At 53.3% G+C, this 26937-nt stretch overlaps 2 protein-coding genes across 3 annotated transcripts; one reads left to right on the plus strand and one right to left on the minus strand.

Annotated features, from left to right (window-relative positions):
* The first annotated feature begins 20 nt into the window (after window positions 1-20).
* Window positions 21-5058, plus strand: GTPBP3 (GTP binding protein 3, mitochondrial). Of its 2 annotated transcripts, none has more exons than XM_027084621.1 (9): window positions 21-1468; window positions 1894-2147; window positions 2257-2343; window positions 2434-2636; window positions 2808-2880; window positions 2976-3119; window positions 3513-3678; window positions 3905-4183; window positions 4357-5058. In XM_027084621.1, the coding sequence occupies exons 1-9, from the start codon at window positions 1257-1259 to the stop codon at window positions 4580-4582; spliced, it is 1644 nt and encodes a 547-aa protein (XP_026940422.1). In that variant the 5' UTR covers window positions 21-1256; the 3' UTR covers window positions 4583-5058. The 2 variants fall into 2 exon arrangements, with proteins under 2 accessions (XP_026940422.1, XP_026940424.1); XM_027084623.1 differs by having other exon boundaries at window positions 1373-1551.
* A 4502-nt stretch (window positions 5059-9560) lies between these two features.
* PLVAP (plasmalemma vesicle associated protein) lies at window positions 9561-23639 on the minus strand. The gene is made up of 6 exons (XM_027084627.1): window positions 23186-23639; window positions 17489-17585; window positions 16658-17370; window positions 14652-14709; window positions 14435-14516; window positions 9561-10205 (listed from the first exon to the last, which is right to left on the minus strand). Exons 1-6 carry the CDS (start codon window positions 23552-23554, stop codon window positions 10199-10201), a joined length of 1326 nt encoding a protein of 441 aa, XP_026940428.1. The 5' UTR covers window positions 23555-23639; the 3' UTR covers window positions 9561-10198.
* Window positions 23640-26937: the final 3298 nt, after the last annotated feature.

Consider the following 26937-nt stretch of genomic DNA (forward strand, 5'->3'; position numbering starts at 1 on the left):
AACGTGCGTTCTCTTCCCGGTCCCCGCCCGCCCCGGGCCTGGATTCTCCGCTTCGGAGCCTTAGTTTCGCCATCGGTTTGGAATCTGAGATGCAGGTCCTGCCTTATGACCTTAGCACATGCTGTTTAGCTACCTAGGTCACTCTTCACGCCCTCTTTGTCCCGTTAACCCCTGCACCCTTCAGGATGTAACGTCCTCAGGGAGGACCCGATAGAGTTACCAAGTTTAGCAAATAAAAATACAGTCCTCCTAGTTAAATGTGAATTTCAGATAAATGAATAAATTTTTAGTATATCCCAAATATTGCCTGGGACATAGTTATACTAAAACGTTACTCCTTGTTTATCTAAAATCTACATTTAACTGGGTGCCCTGTATTTTGCCTGTCACCCAGACCCCCTGACCATCCTGTGTAGCCTCCTCCGTTAGACTGACAGGCCAGCGAGGGCAGGGACCCAGACTGATTCTTAGTGGTCACACGGTAGGCGTTTGATGTATACTTTTGACAGATGGAACAACTCGGAGACTGCGAATGTCATCATTCGCCCGTCTTTTACAAATGAAAAAACTGAGCAGGGCGAGGCGTGAGGTCATTAGAACTGTGTCCTCTTCCCGTCTTCCCGAAGTACAGGCGGGCTGCCCGCTCTCTCCGTCCAAGAACCAGAAAATTAGCCGCGAGAAAACACCCCCGGAGACCCCGCCCATCTGGTGCCTGGAATTCCACCATCTGCGCTTTATTTCGCGAGCCGGCGCTGTCCTGGGTTAACCTGAAAGTAATCTTTGAGACTCCCCTTTCTGGCTTCCGGGGAGCCAGAGACAGACCGGACACTCAACTCTGCAGGAGCAGACCTGGGCCAGAGTAGTCCAGAAGGGAAAGAAGACTGTGCTGGGGGTCCTTGGGAGGTTTCCTGGCGGAGGGGGACCTTGGAGCTAGGCACTGAGGCAGAGTTTGTCAAATGAAGAAGGGTATCCGAGGCCGAGGGTACGGCGGGAGGGAAAGATGGGGAGGGGCGAGAAACTGTAGAGTTACGAGAAAACAAGTAGAAGTCTTCCCAGAAATTTTGACAAGATTTTCCCAGAGCCAATGCGTAGGTCCCCCGGAACTCATCACTCCCGCCACTGAGACGCTCTTGCTTCGACTCAAACACTCGCCTCTATAATTCCCACTGCTCTATGCCAAGCCCTGTCCTTACTTCCACCTCTCACTTCCGGTGTCTAGGATCCCGGCCGCTCTAGGATCCTAAAAATTCTGTCTAATGTTGCCGGTGGAACACCCTTTCACTGCACCCCGGCGGGCAAGCCCCTTGCCTCTTTCCCTGGCATCAGCCAGTAGAAGCGAAGATCTTCAGTGGGTGGGCGGTACGTCTTCTAAGGGGCCCAATGGTAATCGAGAATCGTTGAGCGCTTTACCAGTCGTGCCGCGGAGTGGGCGGGGCTTCCTGCCTGGACTTGCAGACTCCCGGGCTGGGTGAGCAGCCGTGTCGCTGGTTGCGAATCCATGTGGCGGGGGCTGTGGACCCTGGTAGCCCGGGCGGCACGTGGGCCTCGCAGGTGGGGCGACCTGGGGAAGGGGTGTGACAGCGTAGGGCGCTACTTGGGCCCCAAACCCTCTCCCTGGGATCTGGGGGCGCAGTTCCCTGCGGCAGAACCACCTTTCCCCTTCTTCCAAGCCCCAATCTGTCCATCCCCCTGCCGCAGAGCCCACATCTGGGTCAACTTCTGCTCTCAGAGATCTCAATCCAGTCATCTTCCGGCCTCAGACCCTCCAGTCTGTCCATCCCCTAGCCGCAGAACTTCCACTTGGGTCAGCTCCCGACCATCGAGCCCACTATCCACCTGCCACTCTGACGGCAGAACTTCTCAGATGCACTGACTGACTCTCCTCCTCTCCAGTCCCAGACCGTGCACGCGCCAGGGCAGTGGCGCCCCGGCCCCCGGTTCCGGAGCCACTGTCTTCGCGCTGAGCTCCGGCCAAGGCCGCTGCGGCATCGCGGTGATCCGAACCAGCGGCCCCGCCAGCGGCCAGGCCCTCCGGAGCCTCACGGCCCCCCGGGACTTACCCCCGGCCCGCAAAGCCTGCCTACGCCTGCTCAGCGACCCCCGCTCTGGGGAGCCTTTGGACCGCGCGCTGGTGCTTTGGTTCCCGGGTGAGGGGCTCCAGATCCAGAACTGCATGTAGCTCCGATGACCCAGCTTCCTCCTTCCAGGCGTTGCCCAGGCTGTATCCTCCTGACACCTATCTCCTCAACATACTAGGTCCCCAGAGTTTCACGGGTGAGGATTGCGCGGAGTTCCACGTGCATGGAGGCCCGGCTGTGGTGAGTGGTGTCTTGCAGGCCCTGGGTGAGTCTGCAGCCTTGGGTTTGAGGTATGGCTATGTCGGTGGGCCTAGGTAGGGGCCAGGGGGGCTCAGGACCCTGGACCTTCCCGTAGGCAGTGTGCCAGGGCTGCGACCTGCGGAGGCAGGCGAGTTCACCAGGAGGGCGTTCGCTCACGGGAAGCTGAGCCTGACCGAGGTGGAGGGGCTGGCGGATCTGATCCATGCAGAAACAGAGGCACAGCGGCGGCAGGCCCTGAGGCAGCTAGATGGGGAGCTGAGCCATCTCTGCCGCGGCTGGGCCGAGACCCTCACTAAGGCAAGTACAACATTCGCTCATACCTTGCCTCAGAGACCCTACCTAACCATCTCCTATATTAGCGCTTCCTGTCTATAAGCCTCCAGTCTGACCCCTTATGTCGGGCTGGACCTGGGCATATTGAGGGGTAGGTTTCTGTGTGATCACACTATCCACCCCTCCCTCCCTCAGGCTCTGGCCCACGTGGAGGCCTATATCGATTTTGGTGAGGATGACAACCTGGAAGAGGGCGTCCTGGATCGAGGTGGGTCTGCCTGCCCGGGGGCGTGGGAGGTGGGGACATTTGGCATCTCAGCCCCCCAAGGCCTCCTTACTCCCTCTCCTTTCCTCCATCCACAGCTGACAGTGAAGTGCGGGAGCTGGAGGTGGCACTGGGCGCACATCTTCGAGATGCCAGGCGCGGACAGAGGCTCCGCTCAGGGGCTCATGTAGTGGTTGCGGGACCTCCCAACGCCGGCAAGAGCAGCCTAGTGAACCTGCTCAGTGCGTGGTCAGGGGGCGGGGCCCAGGGCAGGGGGCTAGGAGCGGGCGGGGTGGGGGTGGGTGGCTACCGAGCTTTCAGGGATGGGGAAGGGGCCAGGGAGGTCGAAGAAAAGGTCCAGCCCGGGGCTTCCCTGGTGGCGCAGTGGTTGAGAGTGGCCGATGCAGGGGACGCGGGTTCGTGCCCCGGTCCGGGAGGATGCCACATGCCGCGGAGCGGCTGGGCCCGTGAGCCATGGCCGCTGAGCCTGCGCGTCCGGAGCCTGTGCTCTGCAACGGGAGAGGCCAAGGCAGTGGAAAAGGTCCAGCCCGGGGGTGGGGGTGGGTGGGGGTGGAGTCTTGGGGGAGGGGCTCCCTCATCTCCATTCCTCCCCCTTTCTCTGACCCCACCCCCAGGCCGGAAGCCTGTGTCCATCGTATCCCCGGAGCCTGGGACCACCCGAGATGTGCTGGAGACCCCCGTGGACCTGGCCGGGTTCCCGGCGCTGCTGAGCGACACGGCGGGGTTGCGGGAGGGCGTGGGGCCTGTGGAGCAGGAGGGCGTGCGGCGCGCCCAAAAAAGGTGGGCAGGCAGGGCGGTGGGAGGGGGAAACGGGGCCCTTCCTCTGCTGTTTCAACCGGTTGCATTTATTTTTCATTCTTCCTTAATGAGGAAAGGCTACTAAGCCCCATTAAGTGGGGACCCAGCTATCTGGGGAGGGCAGCTTTTTAGGTTCGGCCTCTGCCCCTGCCCAGTGCTCCTAATTGCTCAACTCTGAGGTCCACGCTCCGTTTTCCCGCTTCCCCAGGCTGGAGCAGGCTGACCTCATCCTGGCCGTGCTGGATGCTTCTGACCTGGCCTCTCCGTCCAGCTGCAACTTCCTGGACACCGTTGTCATCCCTGCGGGAGCCGGGAGCCCAAATGGGTGCAGCCAGCGCCTCCTGCTGGTGCTGAATAAGTCGGACCTGCTGCCAGCTGGGGGCCCAGATCCCAGTGCTGACCTGCCCCCTTACCTGTTGCTGTCCTGCCTGACTGGCGAGGGGCTGGATGGCCTCCTGGAAGCGCTGAGGAAGGAGCTGGCTGCATTGTGAGCCCCCCTTGCCCGCTGGGCAGCCTCCCTCTGTCCAAGTTCAGGGTCTGAGCCACTGGCTTTGGGCACGAACCTACCCTGCCAGCTCAGTTTTTGTATCTAAAAAATGGGTATGATTATCTCTCACCCCTTTGAATGTTGAGAGAGACCCCATCCTTTGTCCCTTCCAGGTGTGGGGACCCATCCACAGGCCCACCACTTCTGACACGGGCGAGGCACCAGCATCACCTCCAGGGCTGCCTGGATGCCCTTGGCCACTACAAGCAGGCGAAAGACTTAGCCCTGGCGGCCGAAGCACTTCGGGTCGCCCGAGGGCACCTGACCCGCATCACCGGCGGAGGGGGCACCGAGGAGATCCTGGATATCATCTTCCAAGACTTCTGCGTGGGCAAGTGAGGGGGCGGCCAAAGCTCAGACCCAGGCTGGGTGGACACCCAGAAGCCTTGAGGCATCTGGGAACAGCTTAGGCCAAGTGGGAGTCTCAGCCCCTAGGGGAAGAACTTGACCCCAAACGGTGAAGCCTCTGTGGCTGGTTGTGACCAAGCCACAGCTGTCCAGATTCCCTAGCAGGGACTTGCTGGGGGTTCAGGCCCAGGAGTGGGGCTGAATGGAGGTCTCTTTTGGCACTTGATGCTGGGGGACTAGGAGTGGAGGGTTGGGATGGAGGTCAGAGGGTCTCAGGGGTCTTTGTTTCATAGTTTTTAACTTATTTTGCAAATACCAAAGGAATATAAAAAACTCAGGTGATCCGGAAACATTTAAACGCCCCCTCCCTGGGGTCACAGCTTAACTTGTATAGTTCCAGAACTTTCTCTTCATGTTTGCATACTTGGGACTGCACCTATAAAGTATGCTGTATCTTGTATTTTGTACACAAATTGGTGTTTATTGCTCTGCAAGCTGTCATTCCTTTTTGTAGTATTAATCTTGCAACTTTGCTTCTTTTTTTTAATTTTTATTTTATTCTTTTATAAGTTTATTTATTTATATTTTTGGCTACATTGGGTCTTCGTTGCTGCATGCAGGCTTTCTCTAGTTGCGGCAAGCAGGGGCTACTCTTCGTTGTGGTGCACGGGCTTCTCATCGTGGTGGCTTCTCTTGTTGTGGAGCATGGGCTCTAGGCGCGCGGGCTTCAGTAGTTGTGGTGCGCAGGCTCTAGAGCACAGGCTCAGTAGTTGTGGCGCATGGGCTTAGTTGCTCCGCGGCATGTGGGTTCTTCCCAGAGTGGGGCTTGAACCCGTGTCCCCTGCATTGGCAGGCGGATTCTTAACCACTGCGCCACCAGGGAAGCCCTTAATTTTTATTTATTTATTTATGTATGTATTTATTTTCTTTTTGGCCGTACCACATGGCATGTGGGGTCTTAGTTCCCCGACCAGGGATCGAACCCGCGCCCCCTGCATTGGAAGCACGGAGTCTTAACCACCGGACTGCCTGGGAAGTCCCGAAACTTTGCTTCTTTTATCTTCTTTTATCTACTTGCTTTTCATGCTTAGTCATTCATTCAGTGAATATTTATCCAGCACCTACTATGTGTTAGAACCGTACACATCTTTTGATGGGATCTTCATAACAGCACAATGCAGTGGGTATTTTGTTACAGTTTTATAGGTGAGGAAACAGGTTCAGAGAAGTAGTTAGTTGCTGGAGGTCCCCAGCTTTGGGATTTGCACATAGGTCTGTTCAAGTTCAATTTGAGTTCACTGCAGGCCTTCTGGGCAACAGGCCGTGTGTAGGGGGCTGGGATCATTGAGGGGAATAAGCAGACATAAATCCTGCCCTTGTTAAAGAAGAGACACAGTTCCTTTCGGTGAGGCCTGATGGCTGCTGGGCAAACTTACAATGAGGAAGCCTGACCTGGTCAGGGGTGGACATAAGGGCAGGCTGCCCTGCAGAGGTGGCGTCTGCACCGACGTCTGAAAGGTGAGAAGAAGGAAACCAGATGGGAGAGGCTAGCAGGAGCATCCCAGGCGGAGGGCACGGCACGTGCAAAGGCCCTGAGGTGGGAGCATCACGGTGTGTTCGAGGGACAGCAAGGTGGCTAGTGTGGCTGGAAGTAGAGTGATGAGGGCTAGAGAGGAGGGAGAAGAGATCCAGGAGGAGAGGAAGATCCTGATAGCGAGGCCTTTGATTCCAAGGCTTATGGGTGACCTGACGTGGTGGTGATGAACCAGCAGAGGGCGCTTTGCTCTAACAAAGAAGGTGCCTGGCAGTCCTCCAGGGAAGCTCCGGGACCTTAGGCTTCCACACCCACCTGGTGGCATATGAACGGTTAACTCCCCTTTTGCCAGAGGTGGACATGGAGTCTCAAATAGGGTCAGGATCTTTTCCAGAATCAGAAAAAAATCACCTCCAGTAGTTGAAGATACAAACTCGGTTTCAGGGGACACGTGAGCAGAGGCTGGGAGGTGTCCAGGGCCTACCACCCAACTAAAGGGACCTCCGACCCCGTTTCTTCATGACTTCATTGCAATATGTCACAGTCTGTTGATTTGTCTGCTTGTTCGACAGCTGCTGCCCCCCAACCCCCACCATGAAAGGCTTCTGGAGGGAAAGGGTCACTCCATGAGTTTAGTGCATGGATATTACTATTATGTCCATTTTGCAGAAAGACAAGAAGAAGCAAAAATCTGGGTCTAGAAGAGGTGGGTGCCCAGATGTCCTCTGTGTGGGCAGGGCCTGGAGGGCTCCCAGGAGGGGTGAGTGGGGTCTGGGTGGGGGAGATGCTTTTGGGGAAGGATGCCTGGGCCCTGGCACACAGCTGGACTGAGGTCCTTGGCTACGGTCCCTTTTTTCCAAGAAGGGAGAGGCGGTTTGTGGGAAGCAGCCATGGGGGTTATTTATAGAGGTCACAGGAAATCCCCAAAGAGTCAGAACCTCACCCAGCGGCTGGACCACAGGGTCTGCCAATTACTCCCTGACTGGTACTCAACCCCTACCTGACTCCCCGCGGGGCGGGGGTGGAGATGGGGAGGACACCAGCCTGGAGAAGTCAGAGCTACAGGGTCAGGGCTGGGAAGAGGGAAGGATGGGGCCCAAGAGGTACCCAGAGGGAGCAAGAACTATGCCTGGAGCATCTAGGGGGGCTGCCTAGAGGAGAGATCTCTAGGGCTGGGCCTTGGGGGAAGAAGAATTTGCAGGCAAGAAAAAGGCATTCTAGTCTGAGGGCACAACACAAAAGTCACTGAGTAGTCAAAGAGTCAAAGGTCCAGGACAGCTGGAGGCAAAGGCGGCACTGTGTGTGAGGAGGGAGGGCACAAGAGAGCTGAGGAACTGGGCTTTGTTCCCAGGGTAATGAGGAGCCATGGAGGGTATGTGAGCGGGAGAGGCACATGGTCAGATCCCATGACGAATAGATCGGGTGTGGGGGCTGATTAGAAGGATGATATTGGGATGCTCTGAATGGGAGAGACCAACCAAGAATCAGAGACCTGCGCCCATGGGTCCAGAGAGTTAAGGAGGAGGATGATGACGATTCTGGACGCACCGCACTGCTTGCGGGATCTTAGTTCCCTGATGAGAGATCGCACCCTTGCCCGCTGCAGTGGAAGCACGTCATCTTAACCACTGGACGGCCAGGGAGGCCCCTAGGGTGATTATTATTACACTTATTTCTAGGTGAGTAAATGGAGGCTGAGATGGACTGAGCCAAGATTTGAATGCAGGAATGTCAGAGTCTGGAAGCCAAACTCAGGTGTCCCACGGTTGCTTGGGGTTGGCTGCTGTCGGCATCCTCCCCAGGACTCCAGGCTGCTCAGGCAGTAGGCTCAGGGTCAGGGACGTCCCTGCTTCCTTGGGGCCTCCAGACTGGCCCGTCTGGGCGGCCAGGCCTGGCTGACCCTCCTGCCCTCGCTTGGCGGGGCCCCAGCCGAGTGTTTCCTGCAGCAGCCCGTCTCTCGCCCGGGTTCCTGTATCCAGGAAATATCGCTCCTTTGTCCCTCCTGACTAGCCTGCCCTAAGCGTGGCGTTGCCAGCCTCGGCTCCTCGTGATTCATCCCCTCCCTGTCCAAGGTCCCAGGGGATGGGCTGGGAGGGAATCAAAGTGGAGAGACAGACAAGCTGAGATTCTAGACCACAATTTTTTTTTTTTTTTTTTTTTGCGATACGCGGGCCTCTCACTGCTGTGGCCTCTCCCGTTGCGGAGCACAGGCTCCGGACGCGCAGGCCCAGCGGCCATGGCTCACAGGCCCAGCCGCTCCGCGGCATGTGGGATCTTCCCGGACCGGGGCACGAACCCGTGTCCCCTGCATCGGCAGGCGGACTCTCAACCACTGCGCCACCAGGGAAGCCCTTGACCACAATTTTTAGGCCATTTACCACCAATGGCCATTTGCTTTGTTTCCTGGAGTTTTCACTTCTCGGGGATAAAGTCCCAGGAATGGGATTGCTGAGCCGAAGGATTTGTATGTCTTCACTTTTCTTTTTTTGGTCACGCCACACAGCTTGCGGGATCTTAGTTGCCCGACCAGGGATTGAACCCGGGCTCTGGTCAGTGAAAGGGCAGAGTCCTACCCACTGGACTACCAGGGAATTCCCTGTCTTCATTTTTATTAAATATCATCAAACTAATTCCAGAAGGGCCAGGATGAGATGTGCATTTCTACCAGTCCCGTAGGAAAATGCCCTTTTCTCTACATCTTCACCAGCAGTCGGTATTATAGCTTTTTAACACTTTTTTCCCCAGTCTGTTGGGTATGTTGTGATGTCCCTGTGTTCCTCTAATGTGCAAAATTTCCCCGGCTTCCTGCTAATTTAGTGATCAGTCATTTGAAGTGCTCCCTAATTGGACACTGGTGCCCTTTCTAACATCCCATCTTCCCACCAAAAAACCTCAAACAAAACAAATGCCTGGGACTTTTGTGATATTGTTCTGGAATCATTTTGGTGAGGAGGAGTTACTGCAAAACAGGCTGTGGTACCTCAGTAATTGTTGTCTGTACCTGGGGGAATCTCTGCAAACCTAGCAAAAACAAAAGCTACAAATAGATAATCTGCTTTTTCAGAAACCGCTTTTTATTTGTATTTATTTAAGAAACTGCTTTTTAAATATATGCTTTTTAAAAAAATAGGAAAAAAAGCTGCTATTTTAAACAAACACTAAATTGACAACAATGCTGTCACAATGTGGGGTTTTGTAGGCATTTCATGAAACCCTTATTGACTATGATTTTGCCATTTCTCTTCACATATGGAGATGCCTACCGCTTGGGGGAAGCTGGTGTCTACTCACGTTTGCTCCGGGTTGAAGGGTCTTCTGACCTGGGGACGCTGGCGATGGGATTCTTCAGCTTTCATCTTATTCCTAGTTTTTTTTTCTCACTCAGAGCCTGATGGTACCTTTTCAAAGCAGAAATCATGACTCTGGAGTCTTTGAAGGGATTTGATAACATTTATTTAGTGCCACTAACATTTATATGGGTCACAGGCAGGGCTGGATATGGAGGGGAGAGAGAGTGAAGGGGCAGCACCCTCGTGGGCTCTGAGGGGTCCCCTGGACCAGATGCTCCCTCTCTCAGGGGCCTGGAAACTCTCAGGGGAGGACGAAGGTGAATGTCTTCCTGTTCTCACTCCCCCAGACCTAGAGCGCTAAGATGCTCCAGCTGAGTGTGGGATGCTGTGGGTGCCTTGACCCGCGTGCACAAAGGGATGTGATTCTGGGCAAGGGCTGGGCAGAAAGTGCGTGTGTGATGGCGCCGTGTATCTCTGTGATGTCATTGCCTTGTCTCTGTGTGACGTCACCACCATGTCTGTGTGATTGATGTCACTGCATCTGTGACGTCGTCCCGGCATCTAGGGGGTGAGGGATTGTGTGGTGCGGAGAGAGTGTTAGGGGGTGTGGGTGCGGTGTGGCGGAGGATGAGCAGAGGACGCAGGCCAAGGGCGCCCCCTTTGTCGTGTGTGCGTTATCTGACTCCACCCTGGCTGTGTCCCTCGCCGTGGGCGTCTCGCTGCACCTAGTCTCCAGACCGGTGAGTCGGGGCCACCCCTCGTTCCTCGGGGCCTACAGCCTCCTCAGCCACTGGGGCAGGAAGGAGATGGGAATACAATAGTCAGTCAGACAGACAGACGGCAGGACAAACCTCGCCTGGGCCTGCCTCTTCCCCTGGGCCCCTTCTTGTTCCCAAGAACCCTAGGGCTCCTGCTGGTTTCAACCTGCCCTTAGATTTCGCCTTGTTGAACCTCTGGGGGACAGGTGGGACTGAGATGTGTGCCTATCCATTATATAGACTGAGGTTCAGAGGGGCCGCCTCCTGCGCTCCAGGCCTCTGTTGCAGTCTGTCTGACTCTCTCCCCTTTGCTCCCTAAGGCCCTGGGGATCCTGGGTGTTTGCCCAAAGTCCCCGGCCCCCCGGCCCCCAGGCAGGGCCTCAGTTTCCCGTTTGGTCTACACAGAACTGACCTAGACCTGGCCCCTCACTCATTCCCAGGAAGGTTTTTCTAATGAGCCTGCCCCTACTCACATGCTCCCATGGCTCCCCAGCGCCCTTGGGACAAAGCCAGATCTTCTGTATCTGGCATTCAAGGCTCCACCCACTATGCCCCCACCAGGCCTCCCCACTGGGGAATCAAAACCTGACAAAGTACCCCCCAAATTCTCAGAGCCATCACTTCACTTCCGCCCCTCCCCCTTGCCTTTGCAGGAGCCATCCCGCTGTCTGGGATGCCCTCCCCCTCCCGGGCCTGCCAAAGGTTCTCACGAGGGGTCAGAGGTTGGCTCAGAGGCTGTTTCCTGATGGGGGAGGTGGGGGCCTCTGCCAAGTCCTGCTTCCGCTGGCCCCCTCCCTTCCTTCCCTGGCTCTTCCCTGGGGCCCCCGCAGCCTCACGTTCCTTGGCTGGCTCTGGTGCCCCCCTTCCCAGCTCCAGGCTCTGTCCTCTACCAGGATTCACAGGCTCCACGGCAGCCCCGACAGACATCCTTTAACTACTCCTGCTCACCAGCCTGCAAGGGAGGGTCATCCCTGGCCATTTTCAGAGACTGGGGCTCCTAAACCCCATCGCTCATCTGGACCAGCACAGTCGCCTTCACCCCTGTCTCAGGTTCCCACCTTCACCCTCCACAACAGCGACCAGAATGAGCCTGTGAACACCTGAGTCGGGTCACATCCTCTGCTGTTCACAGCCTTCCCAGGGCTCCCAAAGTCCTCACTGCAGCCCCAAGGCCCTGCCTGATTTATCCTGACCTCACCTCCTCCCACTCTCCCCTCGATCACTCAGCTCCAGCCACACCAGCTGCCTCACTCAAACTCACCGGGCATGGATGGTCCTGCCTCAGGGCCTTTGCACGGGCTGTGCTCACTGCCTGGTGCACCCTTCTGAGAATCCCCTCATGGCTCCTCCCTCATCTTCTTTAGTTCTCTGCTCAAATGTCACCTCCTCAGTGAAGCCTGCCCTGGCCCCGCCCCCACCCCACCCCCGCGGAAAATTCCAACCTCCTCAAGCTCCCTCATCCCTTTTCTGTTTCACTCATCACCAAGGGTCCCTATCATGGCTCCCTCATCTGGTTTGTCATCCACCTCCCCCACTAGACTGTCAGCCGCTCGAGGGTGGGGATTTGGATTTCTGTGCCTTATTCCTCCCTGTGTCCTCAGCACCCAGCAGCTGCTCAAGAAATATGGGTTGAATGAAAAAACAAACGGTCATAGTGATGGCAGTGAACTTGAATCGACACTCACTGTGTGCTCGGCTCAGAGCGAGGGCTGAGCTCCCATCTTCAACCTTCCACATTGTGACTTGTGCCATCTCCAGCCACGTAGCCGCTACACCAATATGCACTTAATATTTGTCTTCACCTCCACTGTGTTGTGTTTTTTTAATTTAAATAAAGTGATCTCCAAAGGATACTCAGTCTTACCAAGTAAAGGAAAGCTGGTGCATTTGCCATTAATAGAAAACCACTTAAAAATGTTCAATGAAAAAGCAAGACCATGTTCTCAAGTGCAGCTGACGCCGGAGCCTGGGTCTGCCCTCCCTCTGTGACTATGGGAGAACTGCAAGGGTCTGGGAGGCATTAGGGTGAGTTAACAGCAGCGCAGACTTTCTCGAGGCCCGGAAGGAATGAGTGGAAAAGGAATCAACAGTCCCCATCATGGGGTGGGTGATTTGATGCGGGGCCTTGGATCTGGTCCCCTGTTGGGTGCATATAAAATTTGGACGTTACGATTCAGTCACTCACTGGCTGTCCACTGAGTGCCTGGCCGAGCTGGGGCTCAAAACCGGAGCCGAAGACCCCAGCCTGCTCATGCCCGGCCCCTCTCTCAGAGGAAGGCAAATCAAGGCGGGAGCCCATGGACCAGAAGCCCTTCCTGTGACACTGCAGAGAGAAGCAGGAGGGGCACAGGCTTAAGTACACATTGTTTCCTCCGTGGCGGTGGGCGGGGGGGGGGGGACGTCATTTGGGGTAAACAATGTCAAGAGCTTCCCCATCCTCAGCTGCGACCGGGACAGGCTTGGACTGGGAGCCTGGCTCCAGCCCTGACTTGCTGACGCATGACCCCGGGCTGATCACTTCCCTGGGGCCTCAGTTCCCTCCTCTGAGAAATGGGGATAATAATAGAACCTCCTTCCTTGCCATGATGGCTTCAGGCCAAGATGGAGAGAGGAAAACTGTTTGCTCAGAGCAGGGTCTTCTCCCTACCCCCTTGCTTCCCTCTCTGCAGGCTGCCCGAGGCTGAGGGATTTCTCCCAGGCAGAGCTATCCAGAGCGAGGGGACCCAGTTCCGTAAGGGAGTGAGCTCCCCGTCAGAGGAAGTATGTAAGAAGAGGCATAGTGAAGATGGAGCTGGGTGCGGAGGACCGTGGGGAGTTAATGACAGACGTTTGGAAATCTTTTTGGCCCCAAGGGCTTTGTTTAGCATGCTGGGGCTGAAATAGACCTAGCTTCACAGTAGCCTGGTGGCAAAACTGTTGATGCCACAGGCTTTGGGATCAGAGGGGTCTGACAAAAATCCCACATACCTCCTCAAACCTCAGGTCCTAAACTACAAATGGGCTGCCCATCCTAGGTCAGCAGTGTGGTCCTGAACAGGGTAGGGGGTGGGGGGTTGGGGGGGGTGTAAGAGTGACCCTGGAGGGAGCACAGGGTGTTCTTGGAGCTGTGGTCTGAGTCACCTTCCCCGTGACGCACAGGGTGTCGTCCAAGAGATGACCAGGCCCTGGGAGGCAGTGAGGGGGTCAAAGGCATGGAGCCATCACCTGAACATGTGCCAGGCACCCTTGATGCTCCCCACTGAGGCCCTGGGTTCCTTGCTCCTCCAGCCATGTGTGGACAGCACTTGAGGGCTGGCAGAGCATTTGCATGCCTTTGATTTCAGATACCCCCCTTTTTTTTTTTTTTTTTTGCAGTATGTGGGCCTCTCACTGTTGTGGCCTCTCCCGTTGCGGAGCACAGGCTCGGGACGCGCAGGCTCAGCGGCCATGGCTCACGGGCCCACCCGTTCCGCGGCATGTGGGATCTTCCCGGACCGGGGCATGAACTCGCGTCCCCTGCATCGTCAGGCGGGCTCTCAACCACTGCGCCACCAGGGAAGCCCAGAGACCCTCATGTTTATAGAAGTAGAAAGTGCGGCTCAGAAGGGTGGAGTGAGAGGCCCAGGGTCACTCTCGGACATTGCTGTCCCTCTTCCCCTTCCTCGGCTCTGTTCACTTCTGCCACCCTAGTCCGTCCACAGGGCCTTTGCCCTGGCTGTTCTTGCCACCTGGAGCACTGTTCCCCTTGCCTTCCCGCAGGCCAGCTCTTGTCTAGCCTCCAGCTCAAAGGTCCCTTCCTCATCCAGGCCCTCCCTTTCCTGTCTGGAGTCTGATCGCCTAGGTTCATGTCCCAGCTCTGGCTGTGTTACCTGGGGCACGATGCACACCCTCTCTGTGCCTCATTTGCTTCATCCAGAAAGTGGGGATAACAGTAGCTCACCCACGGATTAGGATTCTGAGGATTAAATGAGTTAATTGGGCAGAGAGCTTAGGACTGTGCCAAGATCACAGTAAGCATCCGATCGTGGCAGGTTCTTGGTCACTCTTCTTACCCTGCCTCCTTCATTGTCTCTTTGGCCCACTACTCGGGAGTTTCATGAATGGAACTGTGTGTGTCTTGGTCACTGCTGTATCCCCTGGGTCCAGCATAGGGCCTGGTATACAGCAAGTGCCCGATTAAGGAAGCAACAAGTGTGATACGAGCCTCCCTCCACCCCTAGTCCTGTACCCAGCCTCATCCAAAGCCTGAGACTGAACTGTCTCAGCCTGTCCAGAGCCTCACCTAGCTGATGCTAAGACACTGCTGGCAGGGGGTCGCTGGGACTCCAGGATCCTCCTCTTGAATTCCTCCAGCCCAGCTGGGTCTGCCAAGAGAGGGAGGGGTCAGCCCCAACCTAATGCCTTAGTAACCATCCCCCCAGCGTCAGGGAATGGGCTGGCAACCCAGGATCCAAGGTGGAATCCGCCCCCCTCTCCTGGCTCTGCCCTCTGTCACTCACCAATGGGCGGGGGATTGGGGGCAGGGCCTGCAGGTCTTGGCACTGGTATTGACTGCAACTGTGGGAAGAAGGGTGAAAGGAGGTTGGTGGAGGCCAGGGATCCCAAACACGAGTCCCAGGGAGTTTCCTGCCTCTCCACACCCTTGGAGACCTGAGTTCCTTCCAGGGCAGAGAAAACAGACAGATACCCATGGAGAAGGACACGTGATGATGGATATATAATCACCTGTAGACACCTGCCTTCAAATGATCGGGGACTGCAGGGACCGGCTTCCCTTGGCAGCCCCCGGAGGCCCCACTCTGCAGGGGTCCTGCCACGGTCTCCATTACAGCCTTGGTGCCAGCCTGACTCCAATTCAAGACCCCATTGGAGTCCATCCACCCAACCCAGCCCCGCTCCAGACTGAAGCTGACCCACTCTGTAAACCAACTGGCCCTCGATCCTCAATGCCATCCCTTGAAGGACCCCGAGAGGATCCTTCCAAACCTGAAATCCAAAACCAGTTCTGAACTCAGTCACCTAAAATCAGATCCCAACCTGAAACCAGAACCTCCCTTAGAATCAAAGCCTGACCTTAACCCAGTCCCAATGACAAACCTGATCTGATCATAACTTTACATCTAACTCTGACCATAGCCCATCCCCTAGACCCAGCCGCTATGAAAAATCTACCCCCCACCCCCATTCCCTCAGCGCCAGCCCGGCACTCCACTACAGCCACCCATAAATACCTTCCCAATACCACGCTCAACCCCAGCTCAACCTCAGACCTCAGCCTCTACCTGAGTTAGAACCCCAGCCCAGCCTCAGCCCAAGATCAACGTCCACCCGGCTTCTACTCTAGACCCAGTCTTGACCTGCACTCGAAGCCCAGGCTCACCTAATCCTTCACGTCAAATATATCCTCACACCAGCCACCCTAAATGCAGCCCAATCTCAATTCCTAGCCCACGGTCAATGCCAATTCCAATCTTAATGCCCATGAAGTTCTGAATCCGCCCTTGGCCCCAAACTTCTAATCGTCTCTAGGCCCACCAACCACCTACACCCGCCTAAGCTTCAATTCCAGCCTCAACTTAATGCAATCCCAAACCCACTGAAACCCTAGATTCGCTCTTCCCCAAATCCTTGATCCAAGAGCCACCCTGCATGTGACCCCTGACCCAACTTTTAACCTTTCCTCACAATCCAAACTCCAAACTCAACCTAATTCTAAGACTAATGAAATCTTACGTGGAACCCTAACCTTAACCCAAATCAACTCTAGACACAGGAGTCACCAAGAACCCACCTTGACCCAACTCTAACCACAAATTTACAGTCCACGTGAAGCCTTTCTCTAGACCTGCCTTAACCCTCACCCTAACCCCAGTATCACTTCCAGTCCTTAACCTGGTGCCCCCTGATCCTTCAACTCAACTCAAACCCATCCCAACCCTGACACCGACACTGGATGAGTCCCTAATCCTAAACTTAAGCCAATTTTGAGGCCCACCTGCCTTCCTAAACTCAACCCCAGTCCTTAACCCTTTCTTAATGTCATTCCCAATCCAAACTCCACCCCAAACCTAATGCCAATAAAATCCCTACGTTAATACATAACCACAGTCCTAAAGCATTAGACGCACAGTCACCCATGTCTGATCTCAGCCTCAAGCCTAAATCCACCCTCAGTGTCTCAGCTCACCCCAACCCCAAAGCAACCACAATTCTAGATTTGCCCCTCACTCAACCCTGGACCTGACAGCCACCCGACCTCCAACTCCAGTCTTAACCCGACACCTTTTCTCAATGCTGATCCCCATTCCGAGCTCTGCCTCAATCCTGACATCAGTGAAACCAGTGAAATTCTCAAGTGAGTCTAAGTAACCCAACCTAGACTGGGAAGCCAACCTCCACACCAAGAAAAAAAAAAAAAAAGTTCAAACCCAACTTCAACATCACCATCAGCTTGGCCTCCAGACCCACCCCGAATGCAACCTGAAGCCAGGGACCTCTGGCCCACCTTCGCCTTGATGCAGGTGTCCAGGGCCGAGTTGCTGACAGCCAGCTGCATCTTGAGCTGCTCAGCCTCCTGCTTCTTCTCCTCCAACTCCTTGGCCAGGTTGTCACGCTCCTTCCGCAGCACTGCTTTCTCCTCCAGGGCCAGCTGGGTCTGCCGGGCACATTCAGCCTGGAGCTTGGCCTCCCGGGCCTGGGCCTCCTTCTCCACCTTCTCCTTGACCTCCTGACTGGCGCGCAGACCCTGTTCGGCCTCCAGCTTCTGGCGCTGGAGGTCCGAGTTCTCACGGGTCACACGCTCGATGCCAGCCCGCAAGCTCCGGGCCAGCTCCTCCACCTTGGAGCTCATGAGGGTGGGCATGTGGTCGCAGGTTCTCCGGATGGAGGGCAGTTCCGAGCCAAGGGGATGGAACATACTGTAGCCCAGGCTTTCAAGGGAGCGCGGAATGATGGAGTCCCTCCAGAGGTTGCGCAGCTCGATCTCAAACTTGTCCTTGTCCAGCGGGAGGCAGAGGGCCTGCACCTTCTTCAGACGGTCCTCGGCCAGCTGTCGCTCCTGCCGCTGCTGCTCCTGGGCTTTGCTGCACTCGGCCAGCTGTTCCTCCATCTCTCGCTTGCCCAACGCCAGACTGTCCTTGTCTTTGGTACATACCAGCTTCTCCTTTGCCAGCTCCACCTCCAGTGTCTTGGCTTTCTGGTTCAGTGTGAGGGCCAAAGCTAAGGGTATAGGACCATAAGAGTCAGGAAGGTTGGGGGCTGCCAAGAGACTGGGTGGGGAGTCAGCTACCCTGCTCTCCACCGTCCATAATTGTAACCCTAACCCTAACCCACTCACCATCGCAGCTCTTGTTACTTTCTTTGAGTTGTTCTTGGCATTGTTTCTCACTCAAGATGATGGCAGCCATGTATCGCTGGTTGTTCATGTAGATCACCTGTCCGGATGTGACACAGGACAGAGCTCAGTGTCCGGCTCCTGTGGGACCCCCTGCCCCCGGCACTGCCCAGATTCTCAGGGCTGGGGCCTCAGATCCAACACCCAGGTGGTCTGTGTTGGCATAGTTCACAAGGACATGGCTTCTCTACAGGGGATGCTGGTCTGATCTTCAAAAGTTGTTATGATTATAGACAATGGACTACTACTCAGCCATGAAAAAGAATGACATTTTGCCACTTGCAGCCACGTGGATGGACCTGGAGGGCATTATGCTAAGTGAAATAAGTTAGACAGAGAAAGACAAATATTGTATGATATCACTTATATGTGGAATCTAAAAAATACAACAAACTAGTGAATATAACAAAACAGAAGCAGACTCACAGATAAAGAACAAACTAGTGGTTACCAGTGGGGAGAGGGAAGAGGGGAGGGGGAATATAGGGGTAGGAAATTTAAGAAAGGGCATTATGGGATTGTATGAAATCATGTGTGTGAAACTTTTGAAAACTGTAAAGCACTATAGAATTTAAAGGATCTTCCATTCATTCAATTAAAAACAAAGTTAAAAGAAACCCCACCTGGACTTCCCTGGTGGTGCAATGGTTAAGAATCTGCCTGCCAATGCAGGGGACATGGGTTCGATTCCTGGTCTGGGAAGATCCCACATACCGTGGAGCAACTAAGCCTGTGCACCACAACTACTGAGCCTGTGCTCTAGAGTCCAAGAGCCACAACTACTGAGCCCATGTGCCACAACTACTGAAGCCCGTGCACCTACAGCCCGTACTCCACAACAAGAGAAGCCACCGCAATAAGAAGTCCGCACACTGCAACGAAGAGTAGCCCCCGCTGGCTGCAACTAGAGAAAAGCCCACGCGCAGCAATGAAGATCCAACGCAGCCAAAATAAATAAATTAAAAAAAAAACCCCACCTCTTTCCCTAGGCATTTTAGTCAACCAAGATAAAAAAAAAGTTATGATTAATACTATTTGGCAATAAAAAGGAACAAAGCACTGATATATTCTACAACTTGAATGAACCTTGAAAACATTTACGGCCAATTAATAATGGATTTTGGCTGTGCTGTGTGGCTTGGGGGAATCTTAATTCTCCAACCAGGGATTGAACCTGTGCCCTCAGCAGTGAAAGCGCTGAGTCCCAACCACTGGACCGCCAGGGAATTCCCCGAAAAACAGATTTTTTTTTTTTTTTTTTTGACAAGAATGTTGTTATGGGCTGGATTGTGTCCCTCACCCCAAATTCCCATGTTGAAGCCCTGATTCTCAGGACCTCAGAACGTAAATGTATTTGGAGACAGGGTCTTTAAAGAGGCAGTTAAGTTAAGATGAAGTCATTAGGGTGGGTCCTTGTAAGAGGAAATCTGGACACCCAGACATGCACAGAGGGAACATGATGTGAAGACACAGAGAGAAGACAGCCATCAACAGGCCAAGGAGAGAGACATGGAACAGATCCTGATGGGCCTGGGAAGGAAAGAATTCCGCCAACATCTTGAACGTGTGCTTGTGCGAAAATAAGTTTCTGTTATTTAAGCCACCTGATTTGTGGTACTGTAAGACAGGCCTAGCAAAATAATACAGATGCCAAGATCGTTTCATGGGAAAGAAGATTCTCTTCAACAAATGGTGCTGGCACAACTGGACAGCCACATACTAAGGAATGAATTTGGACCCCTACCTCACACCATATACAAAAATTAGCTCAAGATGGGTCCAAGACCTAAATGTAAGGGCTTAAGCTATAAAACTCCTGAGAAGAAAACAGGTGTTAACTCTGCATGACTTTGGATTTGGTAACGGTTTCTTAGATATGATACCAAAAGCACAAGCAACAGAAGAAAAAGCAGATAAATTGGACTTAAAAACTTGTGCATGAAAGGACAACATTAAGAAAGGGAAAAAAACAACCCATAGATGGGAAAATATTTGCAAATCGTGTGTCTGATGATGAGAATAGTAACCAGAATATATAAAAGTAAACTCTTAGAAATTAATAATAAAAAACAACCCAATTGAAAACTAGGCAAAGCATCTGAACATTTCTCCAGAGAAATAGACATTTCTCCAGAGAAGATATATAAAAGGTCAACCAGCACATCAAAAGGTGTTCATCATCTTCAGTCATCAGGAAATGCAAATGAAAACCATGATGAGATATCACCTCACAACCATTAGGATGGCTATAAATAAAACAAAAAACAAGAATGGGCAAGTGTTGGTAAGGATGTGGAGAGACAGAATTCGCAGGCAGTACTGATGGGAATGTAAAAATGGTGGAGCCACAGTGGAAAGCAGCCTGGCAAGTTTTTCTAAAAGTTAAACATAGAATTACACTATGACCCAGCAATTCCACTCCTAGGTATATATACCCAAGAGCAATGGAAGCATATGTTCACACTAAAACTTGCACACAGATATTCACAGCAGTAGCGAAAAGGTAGAAACAGCCCAAGTGTTTCATCCACAGATGAATGGATAAAACGTGATCCATCCGTACAGTGGAATATTATTCGACTATCAAAAGGAATGAAGCATTGACACATGCTACAATGAGGATGAACCTTGAAAACATCATGCTGAGGGTGAGAACCCAGACACAAAAGGGCATATAGTGCAGGATTCCATTTAAAGGAAATCTCTAGAGTAAGTAAATCCATAGAAACATACAGCAGATTTGTGTTTGTCAGAGGCTGGGTGAGGGGGAAGGGGAAGTGACTGCTGGTGGCGTTTCTCTTGGAGGTGATGAAAATGTTCTAAACTGAATTGTGCTGACGGTTGCCCAACTCTGTGAATGTACTAAAAATCATTGTTATGTACACATTTTTCTTTCATCTACACTTTTTTAAAAAAATTATAGACACTTAATTATTACTATTCTTTTTGGCCGCACTGCACGGCATGCAGGATCTTAGTTCCCGGACCAGGGATCGAACCCGTGTCCCCTGCAGTGTCCCCTGCGGTGGAAGTGTGAGTCAACAACCGCTGGACCGCCAGGTAAGTCCCCGTTATGTACACTTGAAATGGGCCAATTGTATGGCATGTGAATTACATTTTAACTTTATAACGTTTTTTATGTCTTTAAAACTTTGGAACAGAACGCTCTGCAGAAATATAACAAGGAAAGGTATGAAGGGTGAAGAGGGTGTGCCTTTCTGTCACTTTTTGTCCTTACTCCTTTGGAAGCTGGCCCTGTCCTAATGACCTGGGCATGGGGGAGGACAGAAATAGCTCTGGAAGCTCCAGTGACGTCTGTTTTCAAAAGCCTTAACTACAGAAAGGGAAGATCTCAGGGTACGAGTTGGTTCCAAAGATGAAGTGCGAAAGAGGTTTTCTTCCAGTTGGAGGAAATAGCTCCCAAAAATACAGAAGTATCTTTCTGCACAGGTTCCCAGATGTCAAGATGATGAGAAGAATATTTACTTAGATCGAGTGCAATCCGACAATACAAAAAAAAGTATCTTCTCTTGTTAAGGAGTGTTCAGGTACATCTTTATGAAGTAATTCAGGAGTCTCTCCCTCACTTTCCTGTAGCCATGGCTGCCCTGGACTCAGAGGGAGAGAACTAATTGATTAGTGAACAAGTATAAACAGTCTGAAGGGTTTTCTGGAATATTTGTTAGGACATAAAGCAAGGAAGCTCTCAAAGACTAATGGAGTTCCACCAAAAGACACAGGAGCCAGATTGAGGGTGTTCCTACGGCCTATTTCAGGATAATTTGACCATCAAAAAGATTATTACGAATGCTGGATAAAGAAAAATCCATGACAAAAAAAATCTCTCCCGCATGCGTCCTGGGTGGAGGTGCTTCCTTGACCCAGGCAGAGTGGGGCATACCCTAAAAAAACCACACTGAGTTAATTTCCCCTTTCTCTCCCAGGGTCTCAGAGCCAGAAATGCAACTGCATTTGCAGAGAATTTAAGAAAAAAAATCCGTCTCATAGCACCACCAGGATCGGGGAAAGATCAAAATTCATACTTGGTACCATCAGACATGTGGGGCTGCCGTGGCAGGGGTGGGGCTACTCCCCAGCATCAGTGCCCGCTTCCTGGGGGGTCCTTGGAGAAAACCCTGAGGGGCTCCAGGACAGAGGAATTTGTCAACTTGTGTGTGGGGGGAAAGCTACGATTTTCAAAATTTAAAGTTGTAAAGAGGCAGATTCTTAGATTTCTAATATTCTACGATGGGGCCGTCCAGGATTCGGAGATGCGTGTGAATGTCTAAAACTTTATGATAAAAACAAAAAAAAACCCAAACCAAAAACAACAACAAAAAAGGGATTTCCCTGGAGGTCCAGTGGTTAAGGCCCTGCGCTTCCACTGCATGGGGCATGGGTTCCATCCCTGGTGGGGGAACTAAGATCCTAGCGCAGCGTGGCCAGAAACGAAAAACAAAATCCAAAAAACAAAAGAATAAAACTTTATGATCCTGGGATTGCTAATGGCTCCTGGACCGGAAGACCATGCATGTCCTGAAAGATTCAAAAGGGCCAGTTCCCGGGAACTGAGAAGTCTGAGGGAGCTGCCCTTGTCAGGAGTGGGGAGCATTTGAGGGGGTACATGGTCCAGCCCTGTGGTCTGAGGGGGGACTTGCCTCATTTGGGGGTCTGAGGGAGACTCACCTTTTTCTGAGGATCTAAGGGGGACCGGCCCTGTCCTGGGGGAATGAGATGGGGAGACCTCACCCTTGCCTGGGCAGTTCTGAGGGGAGCTGCCCAGTGGCAGGGGCTGGGTGGTCTGAAGCCCCGGTAAAGGCCTTTTGTTTCCACGGTCCCCTGCCCCAAACAGCCCAGACACCTCCTGTGGGAGAAAGAGAGCCTGCCCCTCTCCCCAACCCTTCCCTTCCCCTGCCCACCCCTTCTCTCACCCCATTCCAGCCAAAGCCTGAGGAGGCAACATCTCCTCAGTGTTCCCAGGAACGGGACCTCCTCAGAGGAATCGTGTATGTGTGAGAACATGGGGGATCTTGCTGAGTGCGTTTGACAGGAGTTGGGGGTACGAGGGGGGGGATGACAGTCTCCACGAGACCCAGGGTTGCCCATTTCTGCTCCCTGCTGCCCCCCCGTCCCCCAACAAGCCACCTCTTTTCTTAGGCCTCCATTTCCCCTCTGCAAAAGGGTTTGAAATCTTCTCCCTACCTCCTGGGACTCAACGAAGAGATAATATTTCCTAAGCGGACATCCAACCTCAGGCAAACCTGAACCATTCATACTAATTGCTAAGAATCCAACACTCTGAGCATTTATTAAGCCCGCTCTTATCTTGCAGCTAGTGTGTGCTGGTACGTTCTGGGCGCTTTATACACATTAAGCCATGGGCCTAGGTCTGACCACAGACCGGATGCCCAGTTCAACTTGAACTCCAGATAGACCACAAATCATATTTTAGTCTAAGTGTGTCCCAAGTATTGCATGAGATATACAGACAAAATACGCATTGCTTCTCTACACGGGCTCGGCACGCAAAACGTAGGGTCCGTGACTCTCCCTGTCTCATGAACGAGGAAAGTGAAACTCAGAGAGGTGAGGTGACCAGCCTGGGGTTCCCCGGGACGGGTGTCCAGCCTGTGGACTTACCCGGTCGGCCTGACACTGGCGGAAGCTGGCGTTGATTCGGTCCAGGTCGCGGCGGGCGTTTAGCAGCATCAGCATGATGGCATCCTTGGCGCGGGAGGTGAGGTTGAGCTTCTCGGACAGGTTGGCCTGGGAGGCTGTGAGCCCCACCACCTGGCCGTAGAGGCCGTCAGCCCGGCGCTCGGTGGCCTGCAGGTTGGATTCGGTACTCACGTGCGCGTTGCCGTAGACCATAAAGAGGACAAGGCCCAGGATGATGAGGAATTGGATGAGCGAGACAAAGAGGAAGAAATAGCGCAGATAGTACCAGCAGCCCCTCGGGCTGCCCCCCGCCCGTGAATAGGGTCCCCCGTGCTCCATCGCCGAGCCCATCTCCTCCCAGCTTCTGCCCGGTGCGCCGGCACTGCTCTGCTGGCTGGTCTGCTCTGGGTGGTGGCTTCTGCCCCTTCTAGACCTTGCCACGGCAGGGGGGAGGGGGGAAGTGTTTATATTACTCCTCTTAATACTTCCTCTGCCTGGCTCCTTCCTGGCCAGGAGGAAACGGGGGCTGTGGGTTATCACAACACTCCCACCCGGGCTGTGAAGGGAAGGGGGGAGGGCACCGTGTCACGTCTGGGCCTCTCTGATTAACGCTGGGTGGGGCACCGGCGAGGGGACCAGGCGTTCTCCGCCTTGCTGAGCCTCATTTTCCCCACCTGCCCTTGCTTTGGGCCCAGAGCTGGTCTCACCTGCCTGTGACCTCATGTCGACATCCCCATCGTGGGGAGGAGGATACTGAGACGAAGGGAGGAGAAAGCACCGCCTGGGTGTCTCACCCTGGTCGTTCACAGAGCTGGACTCACCTCCCCTCAGGGAGGGCTGGCTACAGATGTGTGCCCATCTTACATGGCAGTGATGACTACAGGAGCTAAATTGTGCGGCGCGCTTAGCTGAGGGCCAGGCACACAGTAGGTGCTCAGTAATTGGCACAGGAAGGCCTCACAGAGGGCTGATGGGTGGATGGTTGTGGCGCGGGTTCCCCTAGCTGTCATCCCACCCAATGCCCGGCTCGTGGAGGCGCTTAGTAACACAGGCAGCAGTGAACCTGGGGCCAGGGTGAGCGTGAGTGAGGGGCTTCTCCTGTCTCAGTTTTCCCCTCTGTGAGATGAGGTGGGCACAGTACCAGGTCCCAGGGCCGGGGAGGGGGCTGGGAGAAATGATTTGCCGTTGCTATTATTACTACCATTTCCTGCTGGAAACCTCATCTTGGGGCTCTGTGAGATGGTGAAGGGGAAGCGCCAGATAGAGGGGGTCAAGCTTCACTGTGGGTCACCCCCAGGTGGGCAAGGAAGGGGTTTCGGGACCAAGGAGCAAAGGATTCTGGGTATGCCCTCCTACATGTCCCCCCAGATTCAGGAGCTCCAGGGAAAACCCCTATGCTGGGTGATGCCAGAGGCCTCACCAAGAGCCCCAGGCCTGGCGGTGAGGGGTCCTCAGTCTTGGGGAGACAGAGTGGGACACAGCCCCTAGCCCCATGGGGTCAAGGCTGACAGGATCCGAGGGGAACGGGGCAAGGGGATGGAAAGGAGGCTGGACCATGGGTGGGTGACGATAACACAGTTGCTGTCCACTGCCTGTGGGGGGCACAGCAGGCTGAAGGCGGTGGCATGGGGACCCAGCCCCCTATTAGCCAGGGTAGTGGAGTGGGGGGTAGTTGAGCGGGGAGGGGTCCTCCAGGGTGGTGTTCATCAAGGAGGTGGGAGTTGGGTCGGGATGGAGGAAGTTCCCAGGGATGGGCAGGAAACCCCTGTCTGACCTTTGGCCTTTGCAGCTACCCATTGATTCCTGATTCCGGACCCTTCCCAGCCACTACTGGGAGGGAGGAGGGTTGGGGGCTGCAAGTGGTGCCCAACCAGCTATTTCTCTGGGTTGGTCAGGCCCACCCAGAGTCCCCTGGAGCAGGGTGGGAGGAGGACATCTCCCATCTGCATTAATGGGGAGTCATGTAGGCAGAGTGAATACATGGTTTCAATGCAGGCCTCTGGAGTTAAGTTCTGGCTGGGCCACCTACCGCTGTGAGACCCGGGACAAGTGACTTCTCCTCCTTGAGCCTCAGTTTTCTCCTGTCTAAAGTGGAGGCAACAAAGCCAGTTGTGAGACACTTGTCACAGTGCCTGGCACACAGTTAACCTTAATAAAAGGTGGTAGTTTTTTAAGGTGGGGTTGGATCATCCACAGCCTCTGATGTGAGGCTGGGGAACTGAGACACAGGGGAGGGACACTGTCCCAGCTGTTGTTGCCCTGGGCCTGTGGGATCACCAGGGGAAAGGGGGCATGACAGGGGTAGAGCCTGGGTGACAAGGGTCCAGTTGAGAGCTCAGGCAAGGGGGCAGTGCTTAGGCCAATGCCAGGAGCTGTGACAGTCTTGGTATGAACTTAAGATCTTGGCTATCTTTCACTGTATATTGAAGATGTTGCATATACGTATGTATGAACATGATATCTGTTGTCAAGGGAAAAGAAAGGCAACCATAAACTCCTGGAAAACCAAAAAGCCACTCTAGACCTGATGTGCTACAATTTTGAGCAACTGCCACAGTGTAAGAACAAGAGTTTTCAACATACACACTAATGTCTTTTGTATCAAGCTCAAAAATAACATTCTTTTTGGCAATTTGATCTCACAACTTTGCTTTGTAATGTTTCTTTTTCCAATAATTTGTTTTAAAAGCTAGATTTTTTTTTTAAATGGAAAAGGTAATGATGAAACTTCCTCTTTTTGCTCAACATTATGACTTTGAGATTGTTGATTCCTTTTGACCGCTGTTTAGGTTTTCAGCACATACATTACCATAATAATTACCAATGGGCACTTAGACTGTTTCTAAATTTTTTGTTTCAGTGAACAAAATAAGACTTGATATCAAATCTCCACAAGTGAAATTGCTGGGTCCTAAAGCAATAACATTTTACATTTTGACAGCTGTCATCAATTTGTCCTCCAAAGAGTTTGTTTCCATTGACACTCCTGCCAGCAGAGTCTAAAATTTCTAAAAACAGACTCTCTGAACACGTTCTGCCTGAATTCCTGGCCAGAAAATTCCAGAGGGAGGAGGTGAGCAACTGGTCTTCGAATTCACATGAGGTCAAATGCATCGAATGATGTGAGCATTTGGTTTTTCCCTGAAAACCATTTGTCATAGTGACAGGAAATTTTGTGCGTGAATCTCTCTGAATTCCTTTGGAGGGACTTCGATTTTAATTATTGTTTTCTAAATTAAAAACAATCCATTTGGTTTCATTTGATTGTTTGGGCAGAGACGGGAAGACTGTCCTGAGGAAGTCAGCTCTGTGTCACTCTGAAGACCGACACTGAAGTTCTCAAGGAGACACGAGGTTTTTAAAAACTCTCACAGAACTTCAGGAAGGTTCTGGAGGAAGCGATATTTCTGGCGAAGAAAAATTTCAGCAAAGTTCAGAAAACCCTCCACTTTTATGCCAACGTGTTTGGGTTTTGGTTAAATGCAAAGGAAATTAAGTTTTTGGGCTTTTGGAGTTGACAGAGGAGGCAAGGAGAGCCCTTTGTGGGCGGCGGGGGGGGGGGGGGGGGGGGGGGGCGGGGCGGTCAAGAGCCTGTCCTCTCTGGGCATCCGTGTTCCTTCCTGAAAAAAGGTGACCCACTTTCTTACCTGGGACTGGGCGCCAACAAGGTCAGGCTGCTGCTATCGCCAGTGCCCTCCACCCAGCTTGTGCCAGCCTTCCCCTTTCCACCCCCC

This window comes from Aethalodelphis obliquidens, unplaced genomic scaffold (genome assembly GCF_003676395.1).
Source record: "Aethalodelphis obliquidens isolate GAN/ISIS:26980383/991018 unplaced genomic scaffold, ASM367639v1 scaffold53, whole genome shotgun sequence".
Taxonomy (NCBI): Eukaryota; Metazoa; Chordata; class Mammalia; order Artiodactyla; family Delphinidae; genus Aethalodelphis; species Aethalodelphis obliquidens.